Source organism: Rhinoderma darwinii, chromosome 11 (assembly GCF_050947455.1).
Source record: "Rhinoderma darwinii isolate aRhiDar2 chromosome 11, aRhiDar2.hap1, whole genome shotgun sequence".
In the NCBI taxonomy this organism is placed as follows: domain Eukaryota; kingdom Metazoa; phylum Chordata; class Amphibia; order Anura; family Rhinodermatidae; genus Rhinoderma; species Rhinoderma darwinii.
This window is the reverse complement of record NC_134697.1, coordinates 39,061,551-39,073,591: the sequence shown is the minus strand read 5'-3', so window position 1 is coordinate 39,073,591 and position 12,041 is coordinate 39,061,551. Positions and strand designations below refer to the sequence as shown.

At 40.9% G+C, this 12,041-nt stretch overlaps 1 protein-coding gene across 2 annotated transcripts in view; it reads left to right on the top strand.

Moving 5' to 3' along the window:
• Positions 1-12,041, top strand: part of REEP3 (receptor accessory protein 3) — a 96,173-nt gene that overhangs the window by 79,948 nt on the left and 4,184 nt on the right. The window contains exons 6-7 of one of the 2 annotated variants that reach the window (XM_075841131.1): positions 2,153-2,300; positions 6,613-7,171. In XM_075841131.1, coding sequence (XP_075697246.1) covers positions 2,153-2,300; positions 6,613-6,728 — 264 coding nt within the window. In that variant the 3' untranslated portion in view covers positions 6,729-7,171. Of the gene's footprint in view, positions 1-2,152; positions 2,301-6,612; positions 7,172-12,041 lie in introns of those variants that run through there. The other variant, XM_075841130.1, reaches the window with a different exon arrangement.

Here is a 12,041-nt window from a genome sequence, read left to right as displayed (position 1 = left end):
TCTCTAACATAAAAGAAAACGGAAAACAAAACATGTGCCCTCAATGGCCCTTTTTAATGGTGCCTATTAAATGTTCTGTACCGTTTTGTAAAAACCAAACAACCCACGTTCTGTCTCAGCAACACTTATTTGTATTACAGGTTGTTTGTACCCCCCCCCCCTCCTCCTTCATTCACATCTGTAGCTGGCACTGTATATTATGTGGCACGTTACTGGGCTCTGAATGCCAATTAATAATTTAGCTGTATTATCTAGAATCTAGCTCATTTAACGAACATTGACGCACGCAAGACACTGAAAGTAGTAAACATGGCAACAAGGTCTTCTCGTCTATTCAAGTCCTATAAAAGAAAATCGCCGTACTGTAATTGTCGTTATGTTGAAATCGTGTAAAAGCAAAGTTGTTTATTTCGTTGAATGTATCCAAAGCTACTGTCATCCAGTTCACACCACGTTTAGTGTATACGTTCGGCGGATAATGCTCCCAAGTATACCGTAAATGGCCTATAATGGGCCGGATGTAAGTAAAGAGTGTCCATTTGGTATATGTTTGACCGTTCTGCATTGAGAGACCTTTCTTTTTCAACTGTGTCGGAAAGTGTAGTCAAGGATCCTGCAAAAAAAAAAAATAATAAATATCTGCACACCTTGTAAAGTTGCATGGGGCCGATCATGTTTTTTTATTTTTTTTCTAGACTTCATATTTTCATACTCTATAATAAACTTGTCTTCTGAGGGATAGAGCTTGCTAGACACCGCCTTAATCTGTTTGGGTGGCAGGATAGCCAGCGGCCTAACTATAGGGGGTGCAGTGGTAGCAGTCCCATCCGGGCTCTGGTGCCAAAGGGAGCCCAAAGTAACCTCTGCCCCATGAGTAGACACCAGTATTATAAATGGCAAATGGTAGGTGAAGGGCCTTGTTACAGATTTTACATATGGGCCAGGAACTTTAAGTTACGCCTCTGAATCTTGCAACCAGTGAATGTGATGACATGGAGTCTACACAGATCCACACACATTCAGTGCTGGTAGACAGAACTTCTGCATTCTTCTAGCGGAGAAGATTTCACTGGTCCCTCCAGCACTAGAGCGGGAGTTTTAAGTGAATATTATTATTTATTATACATTTTTTTTTATTATAGCGGTGAAGGGAGGGGACGGCTGGCGAGACCATAAAGGTTTTTCCAAACGTGGCGGAGTTGTCCATGGCAGCCAATCAGATTCCAGCTCTTGTTTTTCTAAGACTCTTTGGAAAATTAAACCTACAACCTGATTAGTTGCTATTGGAAACGTATCCACGTTTTTAATTTCACTTTTATTTAATATATCTTCAGAAATGTTTCCCTGCCAGAATTCTCCTGTAAATAAAAGTAATTGTATATTGTTAAAATAAAAAGTATTGTATATTGATATAGTGCGTTTAGTGGCTTTGCCTTGACTTTGTACTGTTTGTATTTCTTATTCTGGTGTAATAAACCATAATGCTTTGCTTTGAAATGGCACGTGTTCTCTGTAATGATTCTCGCCGGATCTGATCTAGAATTACGGCAGTACTCTACATGTCACTTTTCTTATTAGAGCAGATCATCATCCGCTCATCATATTTTTGCCACCCCGAATAAGTGATTACATATGTTTTACTTCAAAAGACGAAGTGTGCAGGTTAGAGCTGCAATACCACATATGACCTGTGGATGGGTATGGTGCTGTTTTTGGAAGAATGCAGCCATGTTTTTCTAATCCCTTTTATTTGAATCTAAAGAGCAATGTAAAATAGTTACTAATAATGATGGCTGTGTCACTGGGTTGTGGTCATTGGTCGTGACCTCATTGCCTGGAACAAATTGACAAGCTGGTTTAGAAAGCCTGAATGGTAAAATTGAACGTATGAGAGATCTAATATTTGTGTCCATTCATTAGCGGCGATCCATGATCCATTGTTTGTATTGGAGAGGTTTATACCGCGATTGTTCCATTTCCGTTTACCACCAGTATTGCTTCCATGTGTCAAGTTTTAAATTGTGCACTGCTAATAAAAAATAGTTCATGCCCTCGTTGGCTGGCTTCCATTTCAAAGTTGATACAAATATTTTGACAAAAAAAAGCACGTTTTGTGTCTAATGCATTTTACTTTGTCTGTGTCTTTGCCCAGGGCCAAGGGGCAATTACGGAACGTTTAAGAAGTTTCAGTATGCATGACCTGACAGCCATACAAGGTGATGAGACTGTCGGCAACAGACTCTACCCGTCTATAACTGAAGCGCAAAAGAAACCTAAAAGTGCTGGTGGTGAAGGGCCTGGTAAGTTTAAGGAGTTTTTTTTTTAAATTAAAAATGCAAATAAAAAAAAATAGTAGGAAAGAGAGCAAAACATAGACCTTTTTAATTATTCCTGACTTTATTTCTGCAGGCTATGGGCAATTCGAGTAGTTACTATCTAAATATTTTTCTTAAATGCTTTTGTATTGTTTCTGCAACGTTCATCCTGTTCGCTCTCTGTTGGAGGAAGTTTTTGCCTTTTTTTTAATATAATAATATTCCAAGTTACTAGATTACTGGAGATGGTTTGTTTATGGGTTTGCGAAGGAATTTTTTTTCACCTAAAATGAGGAAAACAGTCTTTTTTTTTTTTTTCCTCATTTCATTTTTTTTTTTTTCTTTTTTTCCCTTCCTTTGGATCAACTTTGCAGGATAATAGGCCAAACTGGATGGACTTTTTTCAGCCTCACATACTGTGTTACGATGTATACAGCCTCCGGCCATTCATGCAGTAGTTACATTTTGCACAACTGTACAGTTTTCTGATTTGTGGGCTTTTTTTGTTTTTGTTTTGTGTGGATAATTTTTCTTATGGAAACAATTGTAAGACCACATGCACACGATGTGTATTACGTGTGGATTTGATGAGCAGATTATTCGGCGACAAATTTGCACGGTAATAAAGTACCAGCAAAGTAAATGAGATTTCAAGTAATCTCATTAACACTTTTCAGAATTTTTACGCACGTAAATTGACCTACAGTGCAGATTTTAAAATCCGCACCATGACGATTTATCTTTCTTTTCCGTCTGAGAGTTGTATCTGACAGGTTTATATTTTAAAAAAAAGTACCAAAATCCGCTTCATAAATTCTGCACCTGTTTCCACATCAAAATTTAATATCCGCACCTAAAAAGGCATAAAAAACCCCCGTAATAAGTTGGGATTTACGTGCAGAATTACCTGTGTTTGTCTGTGGTTTTAATGCAGTTTTTCGGCATCAAATTCCTAAATGTCTGCATGTAGCCTAAATGTATGTCAACGCAAGCTATGTATACAGGTACAATCAATTTTATATGGATTTTGAGTAGATTTTGTTGAGAGTACTATGGCATTTGCACATTTGGACATATAGGAGTCGGTCTAGGGTTACTGCCATGTTAAGTATAGTTCTGTCATCCCATTCTGGATTCAAAATTAAAATGGCATACACATACGGCAGGCTGGACCTGTTACTTATGACCCCCTCCCCCAGTGTTTTTGAAAAGGTCGTAAATGCAGTACAAATGACACTACTGACACATCGCCCCCTTGTGGGTCTTAGGGTATTGATCTGCTATTTTTGGAAACCAGCCTGTGTCCCCTCAAGTTATTTCTCAGTCTGATGCATACAAATACCATAAAAAAATTGCCATGCCCCATTTCAGCAGCAATATTCGTGAGACACCAGCCTCGGTCAGGCACCTGGCTACTGCAGCGGGACAACAAAGTCCTCCTTTATAATATATAATCACACCGCGTGTTAATCTCAACATAATTTGCAGAATGTCTGGCGGATATATTGCTATTTTTCCCCAGACACTTGACTAGCCTATCTAGCAAGCTTCACGGTGATGGAATACAATGCAGAAGATGTGAATTCATAAGCAAGTAGAAAAAAAAAAGGAAGATAAAAAGATTTCAGAGAAGCAAGTCTGGAAATGGTTCAGCGCTGTGCAGACATGACTGCAATACACAATGCACTGCTAGTCTATAAGGAATTTTAATGGTGCTGCTCAGTCTCATGCCGAGCGCTTCGTCTCTGTAAAATAGGAAATCTGAAGCCTCCATAAAGTAAAACAGATTTTTTTGATTTTAGAATTGGTCACCATAGACGGTATTACCAGTAAATAGCTGTGTGTTAGTAATGGAAAAAGTCCTAACTACGGTAATTCTTAGATTCACCAAAGGGACGGTCGTTTCATCAAGTAAAACAATTCATATGGCTATTGTAATCCAAATAATTTAGGACATTTCATAATAATCGGTGTGTTCATAGATGTGATGTAGAACGGTTTGTTTTGAAAGAGACAGGAAGTAGGAAATAATGGAACCCAGATGTCTGTTACTGAAGGGTTCAGGACGCCATTGAAGGTCACTTGTGCCACCTAGTGGTACCTTGTAGAATATATTTTTACTGTAAAATTGGGAGACTAGAGACGGAAAGTATTATCATTTTTATTTTTCCTTTTACGGGATTGTATAAAATATGAGTGGGAACTCCACTAATTCTGAGAATGGGTTGACACCAGGACCCCAACAAAACATATCACGTATTTTATTGATCGGTCATAGTAAAAAAAAATGGTGTAGTACCGTGTTAGCCAGAGACTATATGAAATGTTAAATACTTTTATGTAAAAAAAGACAAAAGTCTAATAGGTACGATACCTTTATTGGCTAACCATAAAAGTTCTATATGCGGCTTTCAGAGCACACCGGCCCCTTCTTCAGGCAGTTTACAAATGAATGACTTCTCTAAATGTTGTGCTTCACAAAGACCATTAGTACATGAGGTGATACATCATTAAGATAAGCCGGGGCAATAAAACGGAGGTTATAGGGGTGATGACTTAGGAGTTGAGGCATCTGGAGTCAGTCTGATGGGGGATGTGACGTGTGTCCATGTAGTGGCTCATAAATCCAGGTGTTAGATTGAGGCCTTGTGTCAATGACTGGAATTTTATCATCATCTTGAATTCCCAAATTTTTCTTTCTCAGTTGTTTTTAAAATGACCCTTCAGAATTAGGACCTTTAAATTAGGACCCGTTTTCCCACGGGTGTATCCAGCTCCTGTTTTATTGTATGTCTGTGAAGATTCATCCTGGTTTGTAGTTTTCTATGGTTTCACCAATGTAGATTCCTTTATCTATGCACCTTGTACACAGAATCATGTACACTACATTGGAGGATGTACAGGAGAACGAGCCAGTGATTTTAAAGTCCTGCTTCGTGTTCAGTATGTGGATGGTGTTTGATGACAAGATGTTGGTACAGGTCTTGCATTTTCTATTGTTGCAAGGAAAGGTGCCAGTCTCTGATGGTGGTGAGAGGCACTTCTGACCAGGAGATTCCTTAGGTTTGGTGGCTGTTTTGCAAGGAGAGGTAAATCCGGGAATATTTCCATCAGTTTATTGTCTTTGTTGAATATAGGTTGGAGATCAGCAGCCATTTTCCTCAAGATGTTCATTTGTGGGTTGTATATGACCACTAGGGGCACCCTGCTGTTGTCTTCCTTTTTTTTGTACTCCAGAAGATTGCTCCTTGGAATTCTTGTTGCTCTGTAGATCTGATCATCTATAATCCTTGGATGGTATCCCTGTTGTAAGAATGTATTCCTCAGTGATAGCTGGTGTTGTTTTCTGTCTTCATTGTCTGAACAGATCCGTATGTATCGCAGAGCCTGGCTGTAGATGATGGATTTCTTTATGTGTCTCGGATGGAAGCTGTTCCATCTCAGATATGCTGGACGGCCTGTAGGTTTATGGTAGATTGTTGTTTGTATGGTATTGTCTCTCATGTATATGGTCATGTCCAGGAAATGTATTTGAGGTGTAGAGTAGTTGAGAGTGAGTTTGATGGTAGGATGGAACTTGTTGAAGTTTTTATGGAAAGAAAGCAGTTCATGTTCAGAGCCTGTCCAGATTATCAGCAGGTCATCAATGTACCGGAAATATGCTAGAGGTTTAGTTGCGCAGGTTGATAAAAACTCTTCCTCTAGTTTGGACATGAACAGGTTAGCATATTGTGGTGACATTTTGCTACCCATAGCGCTTCCCATACATTGATAGGTCATAAAAGTAATATTTTGGACTAACTCTTAAATAACAAACCTGTCTGCTAACCAGTAATAGCTTTGGAGATTATGAAATTTGCAGTTATATATGTCGGTTTATTTATGATGACTAAGCTTTAGGGCAGAGCCCTGTGTACGTAGCCTGTATGGCTGCTTAGTACGGAGCCTTATGGCCCCCGTGAACTGATGTTGAGGGTCCGTGAAACTCGACATAACAGAATAATTCTCCTCTTGATCTAATGCTTCTAGGTGTTTGTTTGTTTTTGTTGGATTCATGCAGAATCTCACAGAAAAAAACCATCTGTAGAACTTCTCATGAAACTGGAGGCATACATAGGTACAATATGGAACTCTATGGCAGTCATATTACAGCGCCTTACAAAATGGATGTACATGACACGTGCATGAGGCCAGAGGTGTAACCGTTTGGGGCTGGGCCCTATTCCTCTACCCCCCCCCCCCCCCATCCGACATGAAAAAAATAAAATAATTTGCTCATTTCTGCTTTTTTCCGCAGGCTGCAGGACGTTCTATGCGCCGCAGCGCACATCTTCTTTGTGTTCTGTATCACATACAATGTCCTGGTTTCGGAACCTTGTATGCTTCGTGGCGCAGATCTTTGCCGGGGTCTGATGTGACAGCCTGAGAGGCTCCCTTCCCCTCTGAGCCCGGACGCAGTAGTACCCCTGGCATCTGCCATCGTTACGCCACTGCAGGAGTCTCTATAATTCAAGTTACAGGTCGCCTTTTAGAAGAAGGTAGCGAAACGCGCGTCGGGGTGTTTCCTTGGATCGGAGACTGTCATCCATCAGTATGTCTACCATAGGTATAACGTCTTGACACTTGACATTGTTTTGTCTTCATCATGATATATATTTTCTGCTGATCCTATTGTGCAATTTGAGAGACCATATTCTAGATACTTGGTCTCCTGCAGATACATCTACTTTATTATAGGTCGTTTTTACTGACGAATATATACTTTTTCATGTTTTGGTGGAGTCTCCTGTCCGAGGTTGTCTTTTAAAATATGTTTTTTAACAATTGTATGTATTGTGGGTAAATAGGGGGGTATTCCCGCAATAAAGATTGATATTTTTTGAAATTTGAAATACATGGTTGTTATTTCAGTCGCCTTTTAGAAGAGGCATGTGTCCTCGTGGCAAGACTGTATGCCCAGTGGCCTTTTTTACTGGGACGTTGGGTAGATGCAGATCTTCTTTCTAATTGATGTCTATATTCTAATTATTGCTATTCAAGGTGAGAGATTTAGAATTGAAAATTTACAATATGATAAGACTGCACAGCCAAGACTTTTATCTACAGCTTGTGTGAGTCATCGTTGCACAATCCATGTTGTTAGAATGGCACTTAAAAATGAGATGATCGCAGGGTGTCCCGCTGCTAGGACTTCCAGCAAGGGAACTCGGCAGAAAATGTTTCAATTCCCGCCAGTGCATACCATAGGGAAAATGAGACATCGTTGCCACCTGCCTTATGGAAGTCCCACCTGCCACCTTATTGATACAAGTCCCAAACTAGGACCGCCACCTATATTAACTCATAATTCATAAACATGCCCTTTCAGGTTGGCAAAGCTGGCATATTATTTAGAAAGGAGGGAGGACTATGCTGTTGTTTCAGGGGGACAGTTGGCGCTCACTTTACAATTGGGGTTGCTTTCCGACACAAATCTCATGCTTATGGCCCACGCATGAATTCTGTTGACCATACACATGATATGGTGGAGTGGTGGGCTGGCTGTAATGATCTGGATACGTAAAGTGCTCTAGTAGGGATGTATCATCCATGGAGAGAACATTGGGTAATCAATCCTGCAGTTCTAGCACTAGATGTGCTCCGTTCTTTTAAACCTATTTATACTGTAATGATTAGAGCGTGCACAGCCCTTGGTCTTTTATGGAACATTCTCGCTGTTCTCCTGTGGAGCCTCCAGTGACAAGAATGCTTTTTTTGGCTTTGAATAATCATGAGATCGGTGTAAAAGAAACTATTTTAACACACCAACAGCTGATTTCAACAATAAATTTTGAGTATGCATATTTTACATTTTTTCTTGTAAGGATACATTCACACAAAACAGTACTGGTGTGGCAATGAGACTTACCATTACAGAGCAGGGGCTAAACCGCATGTCACTATTTTGCTAGTTAGTCTTCTCATATGGTTGACGTTTTAACATGTAAGATATATACATTCAAACCCCCATATATGTAACCAGTTGTATATTGCATGTAGCAGGACTGGACATATCCCAGAAGCCTGGTAGCCAATGCGCCTACAATATACTGACACCTAACTCATTTCTATCTAGGTTCTTATTGCGTGGCCACTCAGCAACCGACTTTGCTCCATGGAGGCAGGTGTGTACATAGAGGTGAGGGGGCCTAATAGCAAAGATTAAAAAGGTGCACCCATGGCACTATAACGGTGCATCTTTTTAATCTTTGCTGTGGGCCTCCTCACCACTATGTATACCCCTGTTCTCAGGAGCAAAATTGGTGTTTCAGTAATTCCACAAAGCCGTTAAAGGGGTTATGCGGGGAGCGAAAATGTGCTCACTGCAGTATGTGAGTACACTCGCTAATATACATTCAGGTCCCCCATTGTGCTGATTACAAGATTTTGATAGGCTGGCGGGGGAACGGAAATCTAGTTGCACAGCCTTCCTTCATGAAGACACGACTCTTCGGCATGTGACTGGCCCCGCTGTACTCTATGTACAAGCAGTAGAAGACTTGGTGCTTGTTTGCCCCATGTCCTTTCCAGCATCTGGTCCTTTTAGATGGCCGGATACTATGCATTTGCATTTACACTAAGAGATGTGCTACTGATTAGTGAACCATTTTTTTTTTGGTTCACACAAAAGATGCAATTAGCCGATGAGCGAGAAATTGCACGTTCATCAGCTGATGTTTTCTCTGTTTTTACTGGGCAATGATCTGGAACGAGAATTTGCATTAGCGCTTGTTCAAGTGATCGTTGGCCTGTGTAAAAGGGCCTTTACTATTTCTAACAGTGTAGGACCTGTGGAGAGGGAAATCCCTGCACGACCCCCCCCACCAACCTGGGCTGGGCCTCCTCCCCAGGGACCCCATAGCAGCCACATGGACGGCCTGTGTTACATACCCTTTTGCCTGGAGGGCTGTGAAAAATTCCTAAAACCTAATTTTTGTGTATCCTCACAATATACGGTTTCCTAGTACAACAACCTTACTCATTTTCATTTAAGGATACTTTTCCACTTGTAATAAGTTTAATACAATATATACTTATAGCTTGTAGACTCAGGAGCATGGCGAATCCTAATGGTTAGTTTCCACGTTCTAACACACTGGTAGAAGTGTTTAAACCGTATATTAAATTTACTGTTCCCCAGCCGCTGTTAGTCTTGGCTTTCTCTAATGTTTTATCTTCCTTTTAGAAAGTTCCACTATTCCAAGTTCAACAAGGTAGCCTGTGAAAATCTGTTTATCTAAGACAGACCAAAGAGTTGTCCGGCATTGCTTTGTGTCTCTCATTCCAGCTTGTATAGTCTATTCTGCATTGGATATCCAAATACAGCATACCAGCGCCTCATATAAAGAAGATCTCCAAGTATTACTGCCTAGCTATGTATATACATATATGGAGCGAGTGAGTCTGTTTAACTTGACTGTCCTCACACTGTGACTAGCTCCGGATTTTACTTTCCATGTTAATGTGAATTATAGTACACAGCTGACAATTGTCCCTGACATCCAGACACGGTACCGGGTTTTCTAACATTGTCCCTAGAAATGTTTGTACTTAGCAGACCCTGCTAGTAAATACTGAGCTGTTACCAGGGGGGGGGGGGGGGGGGGGCTCATCACTGGCTATGCCAGCAGAAACCTAGGCCTAAGTCTGTAATATTTACTTTCTATTTTATCTCAAGACATAGTAGCCAATTAATAAGATTCTCTTAAAGGGACAGTAAAACATTTCTGAAAAGTAGTTTTAAGCTGGGCAGAGACATGCTTTCAGTTGGATCACTAAGAGGTAGTTCAGAAAAATATTTGCCCCCATGATATTTACTATAACTTACATATGTCCGGTTCTGAGAACCTCCATAAGCATTTACATACATACATCATGTGAATAGTATTACAAGTGCTTTTGTTTTATACTTTACTCTATGCTCACTGAAGTTTACTTCTCTAAATATCATAATGGATAACTCCTATACTTTAACAATAAATGTTCTCCTTTCCAACTTCTCTCTTAGTGGCCGGGTATACTTTGACTGCACACTAGATCAAACTTTTTGAAAAGTTTGAAACTTTTCTTTATTTGTTAAGATAAGGACAGACAAGAACAATAATTCAGATGAGAAATTAGGCTCCCCTCCCACTACCCTCTCTGCAGTAGGAAACTAGGAACACTGATCCCTCCCTCTTTTCTAAGCTCCACCCTCCTCGTCAATCTGTCAGCCAAAAATGGAAGAGAAGTAGAGGAAATTAAGCCCTGTGTTCTCTGTACGCTCTACAAGACTGTTTGCTTCAGGAATATGCAGAAGATCCTGGAGACTCAAACTGTGGGCAAGTTTTTCTTGCTTGCTTTTATCAATTTCTAGGTTTATTGTTCCTTTAACATGGCTGTTTGTTATAGAGGTATAAAGGACAGGATGTAAAATATGGTTCTAATACAACCAATTATTTTCAGCCAAGTTCTAAACAGCCTTTACTGTAATTATGTCACGTTGGGTTCATGGACCCACTGGGCCGTACCGCCTTGACGATATGGCAGCTGGCCAACAGGGCGCAGGTAACAGTCTATAGTTCGTATAGTGTACCTGTGGCAGCTCGGACAGTAGCAAGGCAGGCTCGGCTGGGACTAGGCAGCAGGCAGGTGTCAGGCGTGGTGTAGCAGAATAGGCGTGGTGTGCAACACAGCACGACTACAGCTCAGCACGGCACTTGACCAGGATAGCACGGGATACAGGAAAGGGGAAACACTGGGAACTGGAAAAGACTAGGAGACTATTTGCATAGACAAACTTTGGGTACGACCACAACGCGCAGGCAAGGAAGGTAGGGGAACTCATGGGCTAATTTTACATTAAAGTCCGGTGCGCGCACTGCCCCTTTAAGAGCGAGCACGTGCGTGCGCACGTACCCTACAGGACCCGGCCGAGATGAGCGGAAGTGAGAGCTGGCGTCTCCTGAGGAGGAGACTGGGGCCAGCGCTCGCAGACCCATGGCTGTGGCCGTCAGGAGCTGAGTGAACCCGACGGCCCGCGGCCATGGACATGACAGATTATCAGTAATGTTTGAGTAACATTTACCTATAAATCTTGTTTTTGTCAATTGGTATTAACATTTAAACTACCATCTCCAAAGCCGATATAGAAATGTAATAACATTTATTTCCACATTCATTACTGATATTTGGTACATTAGGCATGCTGAGGACCATGAAAATGAGAAAAATGGCCCTTTTATTAGCAAAATAACTCCCTGTTTTGGTTACTAAATACATTCCATGTTGTGCATTGTAATAACTTGCTGAAATATTTCAAGCAGTGGTCTGGTTTCCATTGCATTAGTAGGGAGTTAAAGCCATCTTTGGTGATCAGCCCACTGTGAATGGGGTATTTACAGAAACTGTTCTACCCAATCCACCTACCAATGGATATGTTATAAATGTTTGATCGCTAGGGCCCCCAGCGCTGGGACCCCCTAGATCTCTAGAACGCGGGTCCCTATGATAGAGTGGAACAATGGAAATGCCGAACGCAGATGTGAACGAGGCCTTAGCCAGTTGAAAAAAGTTTTATTGCTCTGAGACACAAAATAGCAGTCTTGCAGATATACCTTATAATGGCTAACAAAAAGAAGAGATCTCCGCTACTGTGGTGGACTTCTAAGAAGGGTGTAGATTGGATTAAACTGTCGAGAGAAGTCT